The following is a 15,327-nucleotide window of genomic DNA, read 5'->3' on the forward strand; positions in this document are numbered from 1 at the left end:
ATGAGCAGGTTTATTCTTAGAGAAGAAAGTTCTAGAGCACTATTTCTCCAAGGGAGTCATGGATAACTATGAAATGCAGATTCTCATAAGCCTAATAAATCAATGTCTTTGGAAGCGGAGACCAGAATTGCATTTTTAACCGACAACCCAAACGAGTTTTATGCACAAGAAAGTTGAGAACTCTGATTTAGGAAATGAGCGCTTGCTGTCACTGTGGGCACACCTTTGCAGGGGCTCTCCACTGTCAGCAGGGGGCCATGGCCATCCACGTGGACACAAAGGGTGGAAGAGCTAAGACTAACTGGACTTCACAAAGATTCCTCAAAGCTACCCCAGTGGGGCAAGCTATTGAAGAAGGCTCCGTGACTTGTCCTATGAAAACAGAATTCAAGGCGTCCAGGGAGCTGGTGGATATCTTCCGCATGTGTGTGTTAACTAATTAGAATAGAGTACGCATGTGTTAGGCACTAGGCCAGATGTAGTAAATAGCTATTTAATCAGTATTTTAAAAATCTTATGAGGTTTAGTTGAGTATTTGCAGCCCTAAAAGGTCAAGAAGTGAGCATGTCTACTTTTTAAATCCTTGTTTTAAAAATTCCTGAACTATACTAGAAGTTACGAAGACAGGCTGCTGGCTGAATTCTGCTGGGCTGTTTTCTCTTCTACCCTTGTCAGGTTTCTTTTTTCAACTTCTTTTTTTTTTTTTAGATTGGCACCTGAGCTAACAAATGTTGCCAATCTTTTTTTTATTATTATTATTTTTTATTCTTATCCCAAAGCCCCCCAGGACACAGTTGTATATTTTTAGTTGTGGGTCCTTGTAGTTGTGGCATGTGGGACTCCACCTCAACGTGGCCTGATGAGTGGTGCCATGTCTGCACCCAAGATCTGAACTGGGGAAACCCTGCGCTACCGAAGCAGAGTGTGCGAAGTTAACCACTCGGCCATGGGGCTGGCCCCTACTTTGTCAGTTTTGATTAGGAGGGGAGAAAGAAAGCAAAATGACAAGAATAACAAAATGGCATCTATATATATGATATCTATCTCTATATGTGTATCTATATCTATACACACACATATACATATATATACATAAATGCCATTTTGTTAATGTTGTCATTTTGTTTCTGCACTTCAAGTTTAGATCTGTATTTTGAATGTCAATGTCTTTAAAATGATAGTGTATATATCCACATATACACACATATATGTGCATGTATGTATGTATGTATATGCATACACATACACACTATCATTTTAAAGACATTGACATTTAATGTCTCCATCACCAAATGTGTTCCATACAAACATTACATGACAGTTTTTCAGGCAAAAGAGCCAAATAAAAGGAATAGGAGGGGCCGGCCCGATGGCACAGCAGTTAAGTGCACAGGTCTAGCTTTGGCAGCCCAGGGTTCGCTGGTTCGGATCCCGGGTGCAGACATGGCACCACTTGGCACGCCATGCTGTGGTAGGCATCCCACATACAAAGTAGAGGAAGATGGGCACGGATGTTAGCTCAGGGCCAGTCTTCCTTAGCAAAAAGAGGAGGATTGGCAACAGTTAGCTCAGGGCTAGTCTTCCTAAAACAAAATAAAATAAAAAGGAATAGAAAAGAGTAAAGGTTTTGTACATTTAAGATTAATGTTTTGGAATATACATCTTTTTTTTTTTTTGAGGAAGATTAGCCCTGAGCTAACTATTGCCAGTCTTCCTCTCATCTTCATTTTTTTAAAGCTGCATGTATCTTTTAAGTAAGAAAATATAACTTTAATATTTTAGAATTAGCATTTTAGGTTATTTTAGAATTTTAATATTTTAGAATTTTTTAACAGCTATATATTGTCCAGAACATATTTTCAATAAACTTTTGGTAAAAGCTTTAAAACCTCTATCTCTCAAAACAAATTTTTTCAACAATGAATGAATTTAAAAGCCATTAAATTTGAACTGAACTTCAAGTTCACATCTCTAGTTTGAAGCATCAGAAACATTTGAGGCATGATAGAGGATGTGAGAAAAGTCGGTGAATGTACAAAATTTTATTTGGGGAGTAATCTGCATAAAAAATGAAGGTTTCATATGTAATATTTAGCTTATCCGGAAAAAACAACCCCCTGGGGTCACAGGAACTGACAAGCAATTTACTTTGCGAAGCTGTCTGTAACAGATGACTGCTCCGTTTGATATATTCAGTATGGTAAGAGCTGAGCATTGCGTTTTTTGTAGTTTTCGTCATCACATGACCTAATTTCCACGGCATGAACCATCTGGCAATTTCAGATTCTTTAGGCATTTTAAAGAAAGTTGCCAGTTCTCAGTGTTACGTAAATTCCCGATTCCGTATGGAGCATCTGCTCGGATTAGAAACCCGGGCCGCCCCGCGTAGCTCCTCCGGGCCCGGCGCCGCGCTCCCAGCGCCTCTCCCGCCCCGCTGCGCTGTGGTCTGGCTCCGGAGCGCTGCAGGCCGGCTCGCTTGCACAGTCCACATCCTGCCTCTCCGCCGCTGCCGCCGCTGCCGTCTAGCACAGCTCTGGGATTTCATTGGTCAGCCCTGGAGGAAGATGAACGCGACTAGTTCTCTTTCCTTTTGATGCTGCTCTGACACTCGGGGGCGGGGGGAAATGTTTCCCCAGGAGCTGGCTCAGAAAATCAAGGGCTACCAGGAGCAGATCTCCTCTTTGAACTCCAAGTGCAAGATGCTGACGATGAAAGCCAAGCACGCCACCATGCTGCTGACGGTGACCGAGGTGGACGGGCTGGCGGAGGGCACAGAGGACCTGGAGGGGGAGCTCCTCCCGGCAACCTCGGCCCACCCCTCTGTGGTCATGGTAAGTAAGGGTCAAGGCCTGCATTGCTGGGCGCCAGCGCGCGCTCTTCGGACTGTCCCCTGGCCAGTGGCTCTCGTGGCTTATTTTAGCGATCAGTCTTGCAGATTAGGGCTGACGAACAGTCTCCTTAACTCTCTGACTACATTTGGGCCACGGCCAACGTTTGACACTGTAAACAGTGACAGTTGAAATGAAACTACTTGCTGGAGACTGCTGAATTACTTAACGTGCCAAAGGTCGGCCCCGCATTTGTTTGTAATTTAGCAATAACGCTGAGGCTCCGGGCTTCAAAAAAATTCCTTTGCACAGTTTTCTAGTTTTCTGGGGGATGGGAGAATCATGCTACCTGTATTTTTTGTGTGTTTTCCAAGCCAAAACACTGACTGACTGGATATTTTGTGTTTGTGTATTCTGTTGTATAAATGCTTTCAAAAATATGGAAAACTGATTATTAGAAAAATAAGAAAATAGAAAATGCAAAGTTTAGCTTTAGGTTAATATAAATAAGTTCCATTAATTTCTACCTGCAACATTATTTCCCCATCACTTTGCATCTACAATGCATTCTTTATTTTGGTAATTCTGTGTTTTCCAGTGCTGTATATTTTCCATCCATATGTGCTGTGCCTCAGTTAAAATCATACCTGGACCTTTTTGGTAATATATTACTTTGGGTAATATATTTATCTCTCTAGAATTTTTATCTAGATTTATCTCTAGAATATTTGGAATTTAAGATGTCCACGAAAGACTCAGCTGTATTCCACACTCTTCCCTCATTTTTATGATTCATAATTTTTCTAGTTATTTATAAAGACACAAGAAAAGGAAAATAAATTAAAGAAATATTTAATCAACAATAAAACTCTTAATGTGATATGCACCCCTGACCCCTGTTGGTTTTACAAATAGTCTCTAGCATCTTATTCACCTGAGGACAAAAGTTTTAAGTACTAACACAGAATTTGTATGTAAATTTGGGTCTCAGTAATTCTAACCTTATATATTATATATATGTGTTATATAATCATCTCTGGTTTGACCTGTGTCTGACCAGGTCTTTCGTTGACATAGCTAACTGATTTTCATGTCCTTTGGGCTACTTTTTATGTGACAGATGACTGCAGGTCGCTGTCACACTTTGCTGTCACCTGTCACTGAGGAGTCTGGGGAGGAGGGAACCAACAGTGAGATTTCCTCTCCACCTGCCTGTCGCTCCCCTTCACCCGTGGCTAATACAGATGCTTCTGTTAACCAGGTACCACACACTTGGCATTGCCTTCGTCTAGCTCCAATCTCTGGATGGGTGCAGGACTCCATTCTCTCTTCTTATTAGACTGTGGCTGTGACCTTAGACTTGAAGGGACACACCGTTAGATGTGACAATGTGATTATCATGTACGACCACTACTGGCTTAACACATCATCTCCTCTCCTGGGCTTCTGGCAATGAGATGAGCAAAAACTAGGTCACGGAAATTACAGCTGGAGAAAGGCCTGTTTTAAGGCATTATGTAGTTTCTAACAGCTGTCTCTAATGGAGTGCTGCATCCTAACAGAAGATGAAATGTGTGTATCACTGTTCTAAGATAACCCGGTTTCATTGCTATTTTCACATTCATTGAACATTTAATTCATTGAACACAGCTCAGATTTTGAAGATGGAAAACCTGTTTACCATATCATACATTTTTTTATTTACTAATTGTCAACCAATTTAAGGGCTGTCTGCCAATATATATATTGGAATGCCTAAGATTTGTGTTTTCTTGCTTATCTTTCAATAATCTTAAATTTTAATTCCTATAAAATGGGGATAATATTTTGTTGTTATGAGGTGCCTTTTATTGTACATCATATTAGATATGGATTATAGTAAATTAAATATGGCAAAAGATTTCATGAAAAATGTTGGATAGAAGTAAAAAAGATGCTTTTACAATAACCAAAAATTTTTAATGCATGGTAAGTATTATTTTCTTTAGCCAAAATAAATTTAAAACAATTCTAATTATGTTACTATGAAATTACTTGTGTTCAAAGAAATTGAGGTTTATTATCAAGAAAGAAGCATGGAGCAGAGCAAACATAAGCTATATTTCAAATGAGTCAGAGTATTTTTATTTTAGAGCAGAAGCATTCAAAATAGGACTTCTATGATAAAGAAAAACCTCCCTTCCCCCGAAAAGGAAAATAAAATTGATGAAAGCTTTAGATAAAGCAATTCTCTTGGTAAAAATCTATAAAGCTGCAGGGAACTTGTCAATTCATTTATTTATCAGATGCATTCTAAGCACCTTCTTGGCAAGAAATCTTGTGCTGGGCCCCAGAGATGCAACAAAGGAGAAGACAGCAGTGACCCCTGCCCTCAAGGACCTTACATTCTAGAAAGGTGGACGTGGGACTAATAACAGCAAAAGTGATGAGAGGAAATTTAAAAACAACAAAAAAGGAGAAGTTCAGGGAGTTCTGGGGAATTTGGGAAACTGTTCTCCAAATTCTGATTTTAAAATATGAATTACTCATTCTTTGAGGTTGTGTACTTCCCTGCGGTCACAGATGTTATTAGAATCAGAGAAATATGGCCATAGTCAGCTGTTTATTGTATAGGAAAAATTTATCCTATATAATATGCCTAATGTTGGGAAAATTTTCAAACTGACCAATAAACACTGGCTTTGAGACTAACGCTGTGGAAAGAATATCCCTTTTCTAAAATTACAAGTCTTGATGCTATTTCTTGTAAGTCTTTCAATGTACATGTGAAAGTGTCCTGTAAATGATAAAACATGCAAATGTTTTTTGGTTTTTGGTTTTTGTGTGTGAGGAAGATTGGCCCTGCGCTAACATCTGTTGCCAGTCTTCCTCTTTTTTTTTCTTTCTCTCTCCCCAAAGCCCCAGTACACAGTTATATATCCTGGTTGTAAGTCACTCCAGTCCTTCTATGGGGGATGCTGCCACAGCATGGCTTGATGAGCAGTGTGTAGGTCCTCATTCACAATCTGAACTGGCAAACTCCAGGCTGCTGAAGCAGAGCACGCAAACTTAACCACTGCGCCACAGGGCCAGCCCCACAAATGTTTTATTATGACTACTTTAACTGTCAAGCTCAAACAAATCCTAAAATTATGAGTGAGATAATGCTTTATTTTAATCTCATTTTGACATCCCTCCCCCTGTCACGGGGAAACCAGTTAAATCACATTATTAACATACTTACATACGATACTGCAAGTGAGGAAAAAATGTTGTTATTTTGTGTATGTCAGAGGAAGCAGTTAAAAAGCAAAAGTATTATGCTTGGTGGTCTTCAGACAAATCAACCCATCACTGCAGCCACAAGTTATTCCTGGGCAGTAATGAAGAGTGATAGAAGTCAGAGGAAAATGAACAAATATACATCGTGGCCAGTGACGCACTGGGTTTGCAAAATTTTTTCGAGACTGAGGAGAACGTTTAGAATCCCCATAAATTCCAGTTTTCAGACTCACAACACTGTACAGAATGCACACAGCTGTTTGGAGGAGCAGCCAGATAGAACTGCTTTGTAAAATCGCAGCTGTTAAGAAAGGCTCTGAGCCGCCGCTCCCGTAAGGAGATCTCCGTTATATAACTGCTCCCTCCGCAGTCAGCACGTTCCCCCTCTGACAGTAGCTATTAGCTGAAATGTGATAACCATTTAGCTTACTTGAGGGTAGAAATAACGAGGCAGCTCCAGAATTTGCTGCAGGCTTCTTGATCCTATGAGAGCAAGCCAAGACTTCAGCTCCTTGAAGAGTTGAGGGAAGTAGAGGTTTGAAAAGAGCAGCAGTGTAAGGAAGGGATAGAGCGCTGGGGTCCAAGTCCAGTGCTCAGAATGGATCCCAGCTCTTCCTCCTCTAAGGTGAAAGTACCTTGGATGCCCCTCAGTCCCCCCATTTGCAATGGGAAGCAATGCTACTTAATTCACAAAATTGTGAAGTTAAATGTAATGTTTAATTATGAAAGTACTTTTCTTTTCTTTTCTTTTTTTTTCCTGAGGAAGATTTTCCCTGAGCTAACATCTGCTGCCAATCTTCCTCTTTTTGTGTGTAAGCAGCTGCCACAGCATGGCCACTGACAGACGAGTGGTGTAGGTCTGCACCTGGGAACTGAACCCAGGCTGCTGAAGTGGAGTGTGCCAAACTTAACCACTAGGCCACTGAGGCTGGCTGTGAAAGTACCTTTTAAACTGGAAAATGCTAATCAAATAGTAGCTATGATTTTCCAAGTTTATTTCCTTAGGAATCTTCTGGATAATAACTCTTATAACTTAGGCACATAAGCAACGAGAGACGTATTTCTAACGGTGATTCCTCACTATGTTAAATATTGTCTTTATTTAGTCGTTACTTTACAGGACTGACTCTTTTATTAAATCTATGTAGTCCTTAAATAGAGCTAAGTTATTCATCTACAAAAGGTGATATATTTTCAAATCCTTTTAAGAAACCAGGAGTCGTTATTCCTGTTTAATAAGCCTGAGCCATACATACATACTCACCATCAGACACACGCACACTCACCCATGAAAGAGCCAGACAGAAGGTTTTTTGGTAACAAATTTATTTTATTCTAGCTCTTTTGAGGGCCTTCTTTATAATATTTAATTTAAAATTTTTACACGTATGGGGCCAGCCCGGTGGCACAGCGGTTAAGTTCACAAGTTCCGCTTTGGTGGCCTGTGGTTTGCTTGTTCGGATCCCAGGTGTAGACCTGCGCACCACTTGGCAAGCCATGCTGTGGCAGGTGTCCCACATATAAAGTAAAGGAAGATGGGCCTGGGTGTTAGCTCAGGGCCAGTCTTCCTCAGCAGAAAAGAGGAAGATTGGCGGCAGATGTTAGCACAGGGCTGATCTTCCTCAAAAAAAAAATTTTTTTTACACGTAAGACAACTTTTTACTTTTCCTTGTGGACAGTAAGAGTACTCCCTTTTATGTGTTTAAAATAATAAAGTTTATAAAAAGTGCTTTTACATGTATAATTCATTATGGGCATGTATGCTGTCCTGTTATTTGCAAACACTCCATGACATGCTCAGGATCAAAGACTAAAGGCCCTTCTCTGGTCTTTAAAAAGCTCATGGTCGGGGCCGGCCCAGTGGCGCAGTGGTTAAGTTCGCATGTTCTGCTTCTCGGTGGCCCGGGGTTCACCGGTTCGGATCCCGGGTGCGGACATCACACCACTTGGCAAAAGCCATGCTGTGGTAGACGTCCCATGTATAAAGTAGAGGGAGATGGGCATGGATGTTAGCTCAGGGCTAGTCTTCCTCAGCAAAAAGAGGAGGATTGGCAGCAGTTAGCTCAGGGCTAATCTTCCTCAAAAAAAAAAAAAGCTCACAGTCTATGTGAGAGTAATTACAATAGAGGGGTAAGTGGTCTGACAGAAGCACTGAGTGGTAAGGGAGGACATAGAAAAGACCTAAATCAGGCTGGAGTTCAGTATGGGTCAAGGATGCACCCTTTGGTTTTAAGAAAAGAATACAAGTTAGGTAGTTGGAGTACACTAGAGTGATATGAAGGACTTTTTCAGGCAGAAGGAACCACACGTAGGAAGGAGTGGGGACAGGAAGGAAAATGACCCATCAAGGCAACTGCTACTAGTGTAAGTGAAGTTGGAGAAACACGGGGGGGGGGGGGGGTGGGAATGAGGCTGAGAGGGATGCAGGAAGCACATCATGAAGGACCTTGAATGCCACACAAAAGAGTGTGAACTTTATCCAGAAGCTAGGAGTTAACCATTGAGGAAATTTAACTGGAAGCTATGTGCAGAAGCGAGTTTTAGAAGAGATCATTCTGGATCAGTGCAGACAGCAGAATGGAGAAGGACAAATTCAGAGCCAGAGAAGTAGGTAGGGACAGAAGTTATACATTTTGATGCCTTGCCCAGACTGGTGATCTAAGTGAGAGACGCAGTTGGGGACTGTAGACACCTAGACAGCCCCTCTCACAGGAATGAGGCAGCCTCCCCTCTGTTAGAATTACTGACACCATGTGGACACAGAGTCCAGTCTCATATACCTTCCGGTTTGCAAGAGAAGCCATGAATCTGGATTCTTATGAAATCTCCATGCCTCAACGAAGAGAGATTTTAAATAATTTAAAACACTGTATAAGCCAAGCTAAATGTATGCAAGACAGAGGGAGCCTGCAGGGCAGGCCTGGGAATTAGAAAGTTGTTGCTGTAATGAGAACCTGAATCCATGCTGTGGCAAGGGCATGCGTCAATAGAACTTCATCCTTACCAAAGCAGTGGGTGGTAAGGGAGAGAAGAAACAGAGAGTGAATCTCAAGTTTATAGCTTCGGTCAGTAGAAGTTCCATTTATTGAAAGATGGATTATACCTTATATTTTATTCCTAAATTCATTTCTCATCCTGGATGTTGTTTTGGGAAATGTTCAGTTTGACGAGCCTGAGGGATATACATGTAAAAATGGTTATGTGAGTCTGGAGCTGATAAATACACCGATATTTAAAAATGAGTGGAAAAACAAACTACAAAAGAGAAAAACTGAATGATTAGAGAGCTGGGAGGAGAACAGAGAGATTAAAGGGACTGTCTCCCAAGAAGGATGGTGAGTGGCATTGAATGTGACTGAGAGGTCAAGGAAGAGAAGGGCTGAAAAATAATCATTTTATTCCATAGAAAAGAGCCACTGATGAGTGTAGCAAGAGCAATTTTAGTGGAATCATTAGGATCGAAGCCCAGTTGGGTATTTAGAAGTGGATTGAGGAGGAGAAGGTGAACGAATCAAGTATAAACTACTATTTTCAGAAGCTGGATTATGAGATGAAAGGGAGAAAAGGAAGAAATGATGATCACGACTGCGTGAAATGATCCATCACATTGCGGTTTGTGGACTTTTCTAATATATGATTCCACACAAGAAAAAAAAACTTAAAGAGTGTATGTAGGTGTTTTCAGATGGGAAAGATTTCACTCTATATGCTAAGGAGAAAGTCAATAAAGAGGGAAAAGGAGAGGATGTTAATGGACCAAGGTCCTTGAAAAAGCAAAGGTGGATGGGATTCTGGGAGTAGGTGGGAGGGAAAGTGACAAGCATGAGATAAAAATGAGTCTGAATATAGACAGACTTGAAAATTTGAGAAGTTGCAGGAGAATCTCCTTGGTGGCTTCGGTTGTGTGTTTGTGTGTGTGTGTGTGTATGCAAGTGTGAACACACAGTCACTCTGGGAAGAAAAGTTGGGTTGGGTCATGATTGGAGTTTTCCGAGTAGGTGAAGCAGAGGTTAAAGGGCAAAGGAAACAGAGGTGTTGGTAAGAGAAAGGTTTAAGTAACTTTAGCCATAGCTAGATGGGCACGTGGAGTGAACCAGCTCAGCAATGGCAGGCTGTCGTGTGCGAGGGTGTGGAGGACTGGGTGAAGTGGAAATGGGGAGGACGAATGGATGTGAGCCTATGAAGGATTTGAGAATATCCAGTTCATCTCAAGGTGGTAACCGGGTTAGGAATGAAGAGGAACCAGTCTCCATGATCCAATGTCATCAATAAATGTTGAGGACTTATCTGGAAGCCTCAGCAACAGCAACAAAATAGGCAGAAGATCTCATGGCCGCTCAAACTGACTTCAGTTAACCCTCAGAACCACCCCATGTTGAACAGATGAGGGAACTAATGTGTGAGATGTGAGTGAGTTCTCCCAGTTACGTAGCTCCTTCGGAGGAGACTTTCCACTGGGATCCGAGGTGTCCCAAGGCCTCAGGTGTCAGATTCGTGTCTGAACTCATTCCGCTACACAACCCTGCTCTGCCCTTGCACAGACCCCCCAATGCCAGGCCCCTTCCTGCTATTCCCTTGGTTTCTCAGACAGCTGAGGCCTTCTTCCATACTTTTTACCAACACATTACTATCAATAAAGCCCAGGTATTTTAAATTAACATAATTACCTTCAATAGTACAACTGCAGAAGTTGTGAACTTTTTATAGCAATTCCCAAATATAAACATTACTCCCTAATTCAATTTCTATTAATATACAGATAAATAGCCATAGAAACAATTGAAAACACATGAATCATATGTTTTGATATAGTAAATTCCATTATCAATACTAATAAAATATGTAATGTTCCTTATAACACCAGACATAAAAAAAATTCAAAAATCTAGTTTTTATCATTCACTTTGATTATTTTTGGTGCACTTCCAGGAACCAAGTAGAAGGAAACTTTTTTATCTTTGTTTCTTAGAGTAGTTTTAACTTCTCCATTACATTTTCCCTTATTTAATATTAAAATATTGAAATTAATTTCTGTGACTAGTGAGCTCATAGATATTGAAGATCTGGCTATATCTGAAAAGTGACTTTCTGCAGATTAATTTTATTTCAATCAATTGCTTTATTAAATTATTAAAAACTTTAATCAGCACATTACACAGCATTTTAGGAAATGGATCATTTGGATTCTCTTTTTTTGCTATACCAGTCAATCTTTAAATATGTGTACCACTTAAATCCTTTGTATTTTCATTTTATCAAGTATGAAATAAGAACGAGTTTTGGCAACTTAAACTATTGGTAAATGTGTTCATTTTTTAAATGTAAACCAAAGTTCTAAAGCAAGTGTAATTTGCTTTGATATTATCATTAAATTCTTCTTGTCACAAGAATTGACTAACTTCACTAGTTCGTGGCCCCTTGAAAGGTATGAATCCTTTCCTCCACATGACAGATAGTACCCAGAGCATGTTAACCTGAACTTTGTCTTCCTCTTGAATCCAATGCTGTGCTTTCCCCCCAGGACATCGCTTATTACCAAGCCTTGTCTGCTGAGCGCTTGCAGACGGATGCGGCAAGGATTCACCCCAGCACATTGCCATCCCAAGAGTTCTATGAAGCAGGCCTGGAGCCATCTGCTACTGCTAAACTGGATGATTTGCAGCGTTCTTGGGAAACCTTAAAGAATGTGGTAAGTCTTTGAAACGTGGAATTGTTTAAGCCCACCAGACGCCAATTACCTTAGATTGTCTTGTGAAATACATGCGTTGAGTTGACACATCCTGTACACAGTTGAATACCCTCTCTTGGGCCACAGAGGTAAAGCAGTGAGGAAAGAAATGTCCTAATCTAGAAGATAAGGCTCTAGGAGACATTGGGTAATATCCCTTTTCCTCTTTAGATCAGTGAAAAGCAGCGCACACTCTATGAAGCTTTGGAACGCCAACAAAGGTACCAGGACTCCCTCCAGTCCATCTCCACAAAGATGGAGGCCATCGAGATGAAACTCAGTGAGAGTCTAGAGCCTGGCAGGAGTCCAGAAAGCCAGATGGCCGAACATCAGGTAAAAATAACAATGACTTCAGTTTCCTGCATGATTTAATAGGTGCATTCTTGTGGGCTAGTCGGCCAACCAAGCAAGTGTTTGGGAGAGCATACTGTATTGTTTTAACAAACTTAGCCAGCACCTCGCCATTATCACTCAAGAGAAGAACTCTCAGACTTCAGTGGGTAAAGAAGCATTTGAAGAATAAGGGGTTCTAAGTTATAATCTTGGGGTTGTGCCTGACTTGAATCATTTTTTAAAAGGTTATGGAAATTAGGCAACGAGAAACAGATGATTACATTAACTTCACTCAGACAGATGTTAAAAATGCATCAATTTAAAATGCATGCTAAGAAGATACATGTATTAAAATCTGGTTAATGCTGTAGCAATGTTATCAGGTGTACTATTAATGCACAAATATGCAGTCACCATGAGATTGGGAAATACTGCTGTCCCCAGCCAGAACTCAGGAGCATGTGGAAACCCTATGAGAGACAGAGGAAAAGAAATATATCTTTAGATGCAAATTAAGAGCTATAAAAGCATGATGTGGTATATGTATCATCAAGTACTGGGAAATTCATCAGCTTTAAGAGTAAAACTCTGTAATTTATCTTTACTTTACGTCTTTATAGTTTTGGAACCCAGGATAACCTTGCAATACGTTCTTGTTCAAATGTGTAGTCTAAGACAAAATTGCATTCTTTTATGATGTATAGGACCTTGCAATTTAACACAAAAATGAGAACATTTTTTCTAGAGACAGCATATTGAGAAATAGTGGTTTTAGGTTTTTGGCACTCTTGTAACTTCTTAAGATAGAGATCAAAGTGCAAAGCATCCATTTTTAGGCCTTATTTTGGTAAAACTACCTTCTCTGGGTCTTTCTGCTGTCCCAAAGCCACCTGTAGCCAGTCTAGTTTGGGAGGGTGCTGTAAAAAAATAAAATTAAAATTAACCTGTGTTTACCTGAACCACACCCGTCATGAGTGCACTCAGGGCCTTAGGTGACTAGAGCAGTGCAATTTTCCTCTGAGCACACAGTCCTCTTTAACTGATACTCCACTTTTCCAGTGGTCAGCGGCCACCTCATTGCCATCTCAAGGGGTTGTCTGTGGAGCAACAGTGTGCTCCCTGGGGCTCTGTCTGTCCCGCTGTCCCCCTGCCCGACCTGTGCTTCACTGTGCCTGGAGGGGCAGAAGAACGTCCTTCCATTCCATTACAGCTCCCTTTAAGCGCCCAACGGGAATTTGGTATAAATTATCCCTGGGCTGGATGAGAACAAATTTGAGTGTTACCAGCTCAGATTATCAGGAAACTCTTTCCAGGAGCGGGTTTATGTAGTTTGACTTTCTCTCTACTTCCGGGTCATCTCTGCCTTTGCTCAAGGCTCATCGTTCTTATCTCCCAGGAGACTGACCACAGCTCCCAAAGGCCCTTCACTGGGTGCTGCAGGATTTAGGGATTGCGTGAAAACGGGAGCCTGGGAGTCGGCCCTGACGTTCCAGAGTTCTTAATTAAAAATGCTCGTTAGCTCCTGATCATCCCCACCACGCTGCCGCCTGGGCATTAGTAGGAAAACACACATAAGCTGAATGTGGCGCAAAATTATTATTTTGTTCAAGAGATTTAATGGGGAAAACTCAAAATTGCACACTAATGTGAAGTGTTTTAAATTAGAAATGAGTCTGATTTCTTGCAATTAAGGCCAATGACATAACTTTTTGTCCCTTTCTAAGTTGGGAGTGGTAATGCTAACAATTATAGCAATGAGGAAGTGCGGCTAATTCGATGATTACACATCATTTGAGCTTAACAATTATATTAATACTCTAATGAGACAGAAAGAAAAGATAAATAATGTATAATTTCTCATATCATCACACATCTAACATTTTCCTTCTGACGTACTGTTGCTAACTTTTGCTGTCTGTACCTACGTTCTACCAATTCTGGGACAGGGCTGCCCACATGAAAAGTTAATGGTATCACGATGTCTAAATTGGTTCTTAGCTTCTGGAATGGTACTTAAAAATTTCCAGGGGCTGGCCTGGTGGCATAGCTGTTAAGTTCACACGTTCCACTTCTCGGTGGCTCGGGGTTCACCAGTTCGGATCCCAGCTGTGGACGTGGCACCGCTTGGCAAAAGCCATGCTGTGGTAGGCGTCCCACGTATAAAGTAGAGGAAGATGGGCATGGATGTTAACTCAAGGCCAGTCTTCCTCAGCAAAAAGAGGAGGATTGGCAGCAGATGTTAGCTCAGGGCTAATCTTCCTCAAAAAAAAAATAAATCCAAGCATTATTGTAGAATTACTATTTCTAATCCAGTATACTTTTTATATATTCCCTTAAATTAATAGAAATATTTCAATTGTTATTTCTGTCCCAATATTCTCTTGGAAGTATTAAAGAGCTAACCAAACTCCTATATTTTTCCTCTACATAGTTGTCTAAATCTACTGAACTTGGGTAGAGTGCTGTGGCTTTCTTGTTGTTCTAAATTGTACAACAGATTTAATTTTAAGACCTTAATGCAGTTCACAAGCTGACTTGTGGCTGTTCGGACTTTCGTTATCATGGGTCGCTCGTGCTTTGTGGGCGTGTGATGTCTGTGACACTAAGCTCAGTGGTGGCTAGTAAGAAGAGCTCTGAGGTTATTTTGCTTTTGTTTTTGTTTTTTTCTAGTATATATAACAACTCAGAGTTTGAAATGAACTATGCTGATGTACATAGTTCTGAAAGGCACAATGAAATTCACATTTACCTTTGGTGTTGAACCAAACATGTTTTCCCCAGAGTGAGTCACTTAGAGAAGATCGGGTACTTTTCTAAACCACATAAGTGTCATGCGCGCGCCCTCCTTGTAAACACAAGTCAGAAACCCAGAGATGTGCTTTTCATCTCTCTCTCTTTATTTTTGAGTCAGATGTTGTAGAGAAGCATCTGGCCGCCAACTGAGACAGTTATGAGGGTTAAGACAAATTTGACTGCTAGATCTTTTTGTTTTGTTAAATTGAAGTGAAGTTCACATCTCATAAAATTAACCATTTTAAAGCATACAATTCAGTGGCATTTGGTACTTATACAATGCTGTTTTAGAACGTTGTGTGTTTGAAGCGGAAGCTGGTGACTTCACTGTAAACCTGACTGGTCAATTCACTGAGATTAAATGAGGTGCCTTTTGTTTGGTGT

At 40.7% G+C, this 15,327-nt stretch overlaps 1 protein-coding gene and 1 long non-coding RNA gene across 3 annotated transcripts in view; one reads left to right on the forward strand and one right to left on the reverse strand.

The window, feature by feature from the left end:
• Positions 1-15,327, forward strand: part of SYNE1 (spectrin repeat containing nuclear envelope protein 1) — a 443,793-nt gene that overhangs the window by 277,652 nt on the left and 150,814 nt on the right. For both annotated transcript variants that reach the window (XM_070603011.1, XM_070603013.1), the window contains 4 exons: positions 2,637-2,831; positions 3,949-4,089; positions 11,611-11,778; positions 11,989-12,150. In XM_070603011.1, the coding sequence (XP_070459112.1) occupies positions 2,637-2,831; positions 3,949-4,089; positions 11,611-11,778; positions 11,989-12,150 (666 nt within the window). The remainder of the gene's footprint in view (positions 1-2,636; positions 2,832-3,948; positions 4,090-11,610; positions 11,779-11,988; positions 12,151-15,327) is intronic.
• The window catches only part of LOC139080779 (uncharacterized), a 28,978-nt gene continuing 25,795 nt past the window's right edge, over positions 12,145-15,327 (reverse strand). Inside the window, exon 3 of the long non-coding RNA XR_011535536.1 lies at positions 12,145-13,067. This is a non-coding gene — a long non-coding RNA (uncharacterized lncRNA). The remainder of the gene's footprint in view (positions 13,068-15,327) is intronic.

This window comes from Equus przewalskii, chromosome 32 (assembly GCF_037783145.1).
Source record: "Equus przewalskii isolate Varuska chromosome 32, EquPr2, whole genome shotgun sequence".
Classification (NCBI taxonomy): Eukaryota; Metazoa; Chordata; class Mammalia; order Perissodactyla; family Equidae; genus Equus; species Equus przewalskii.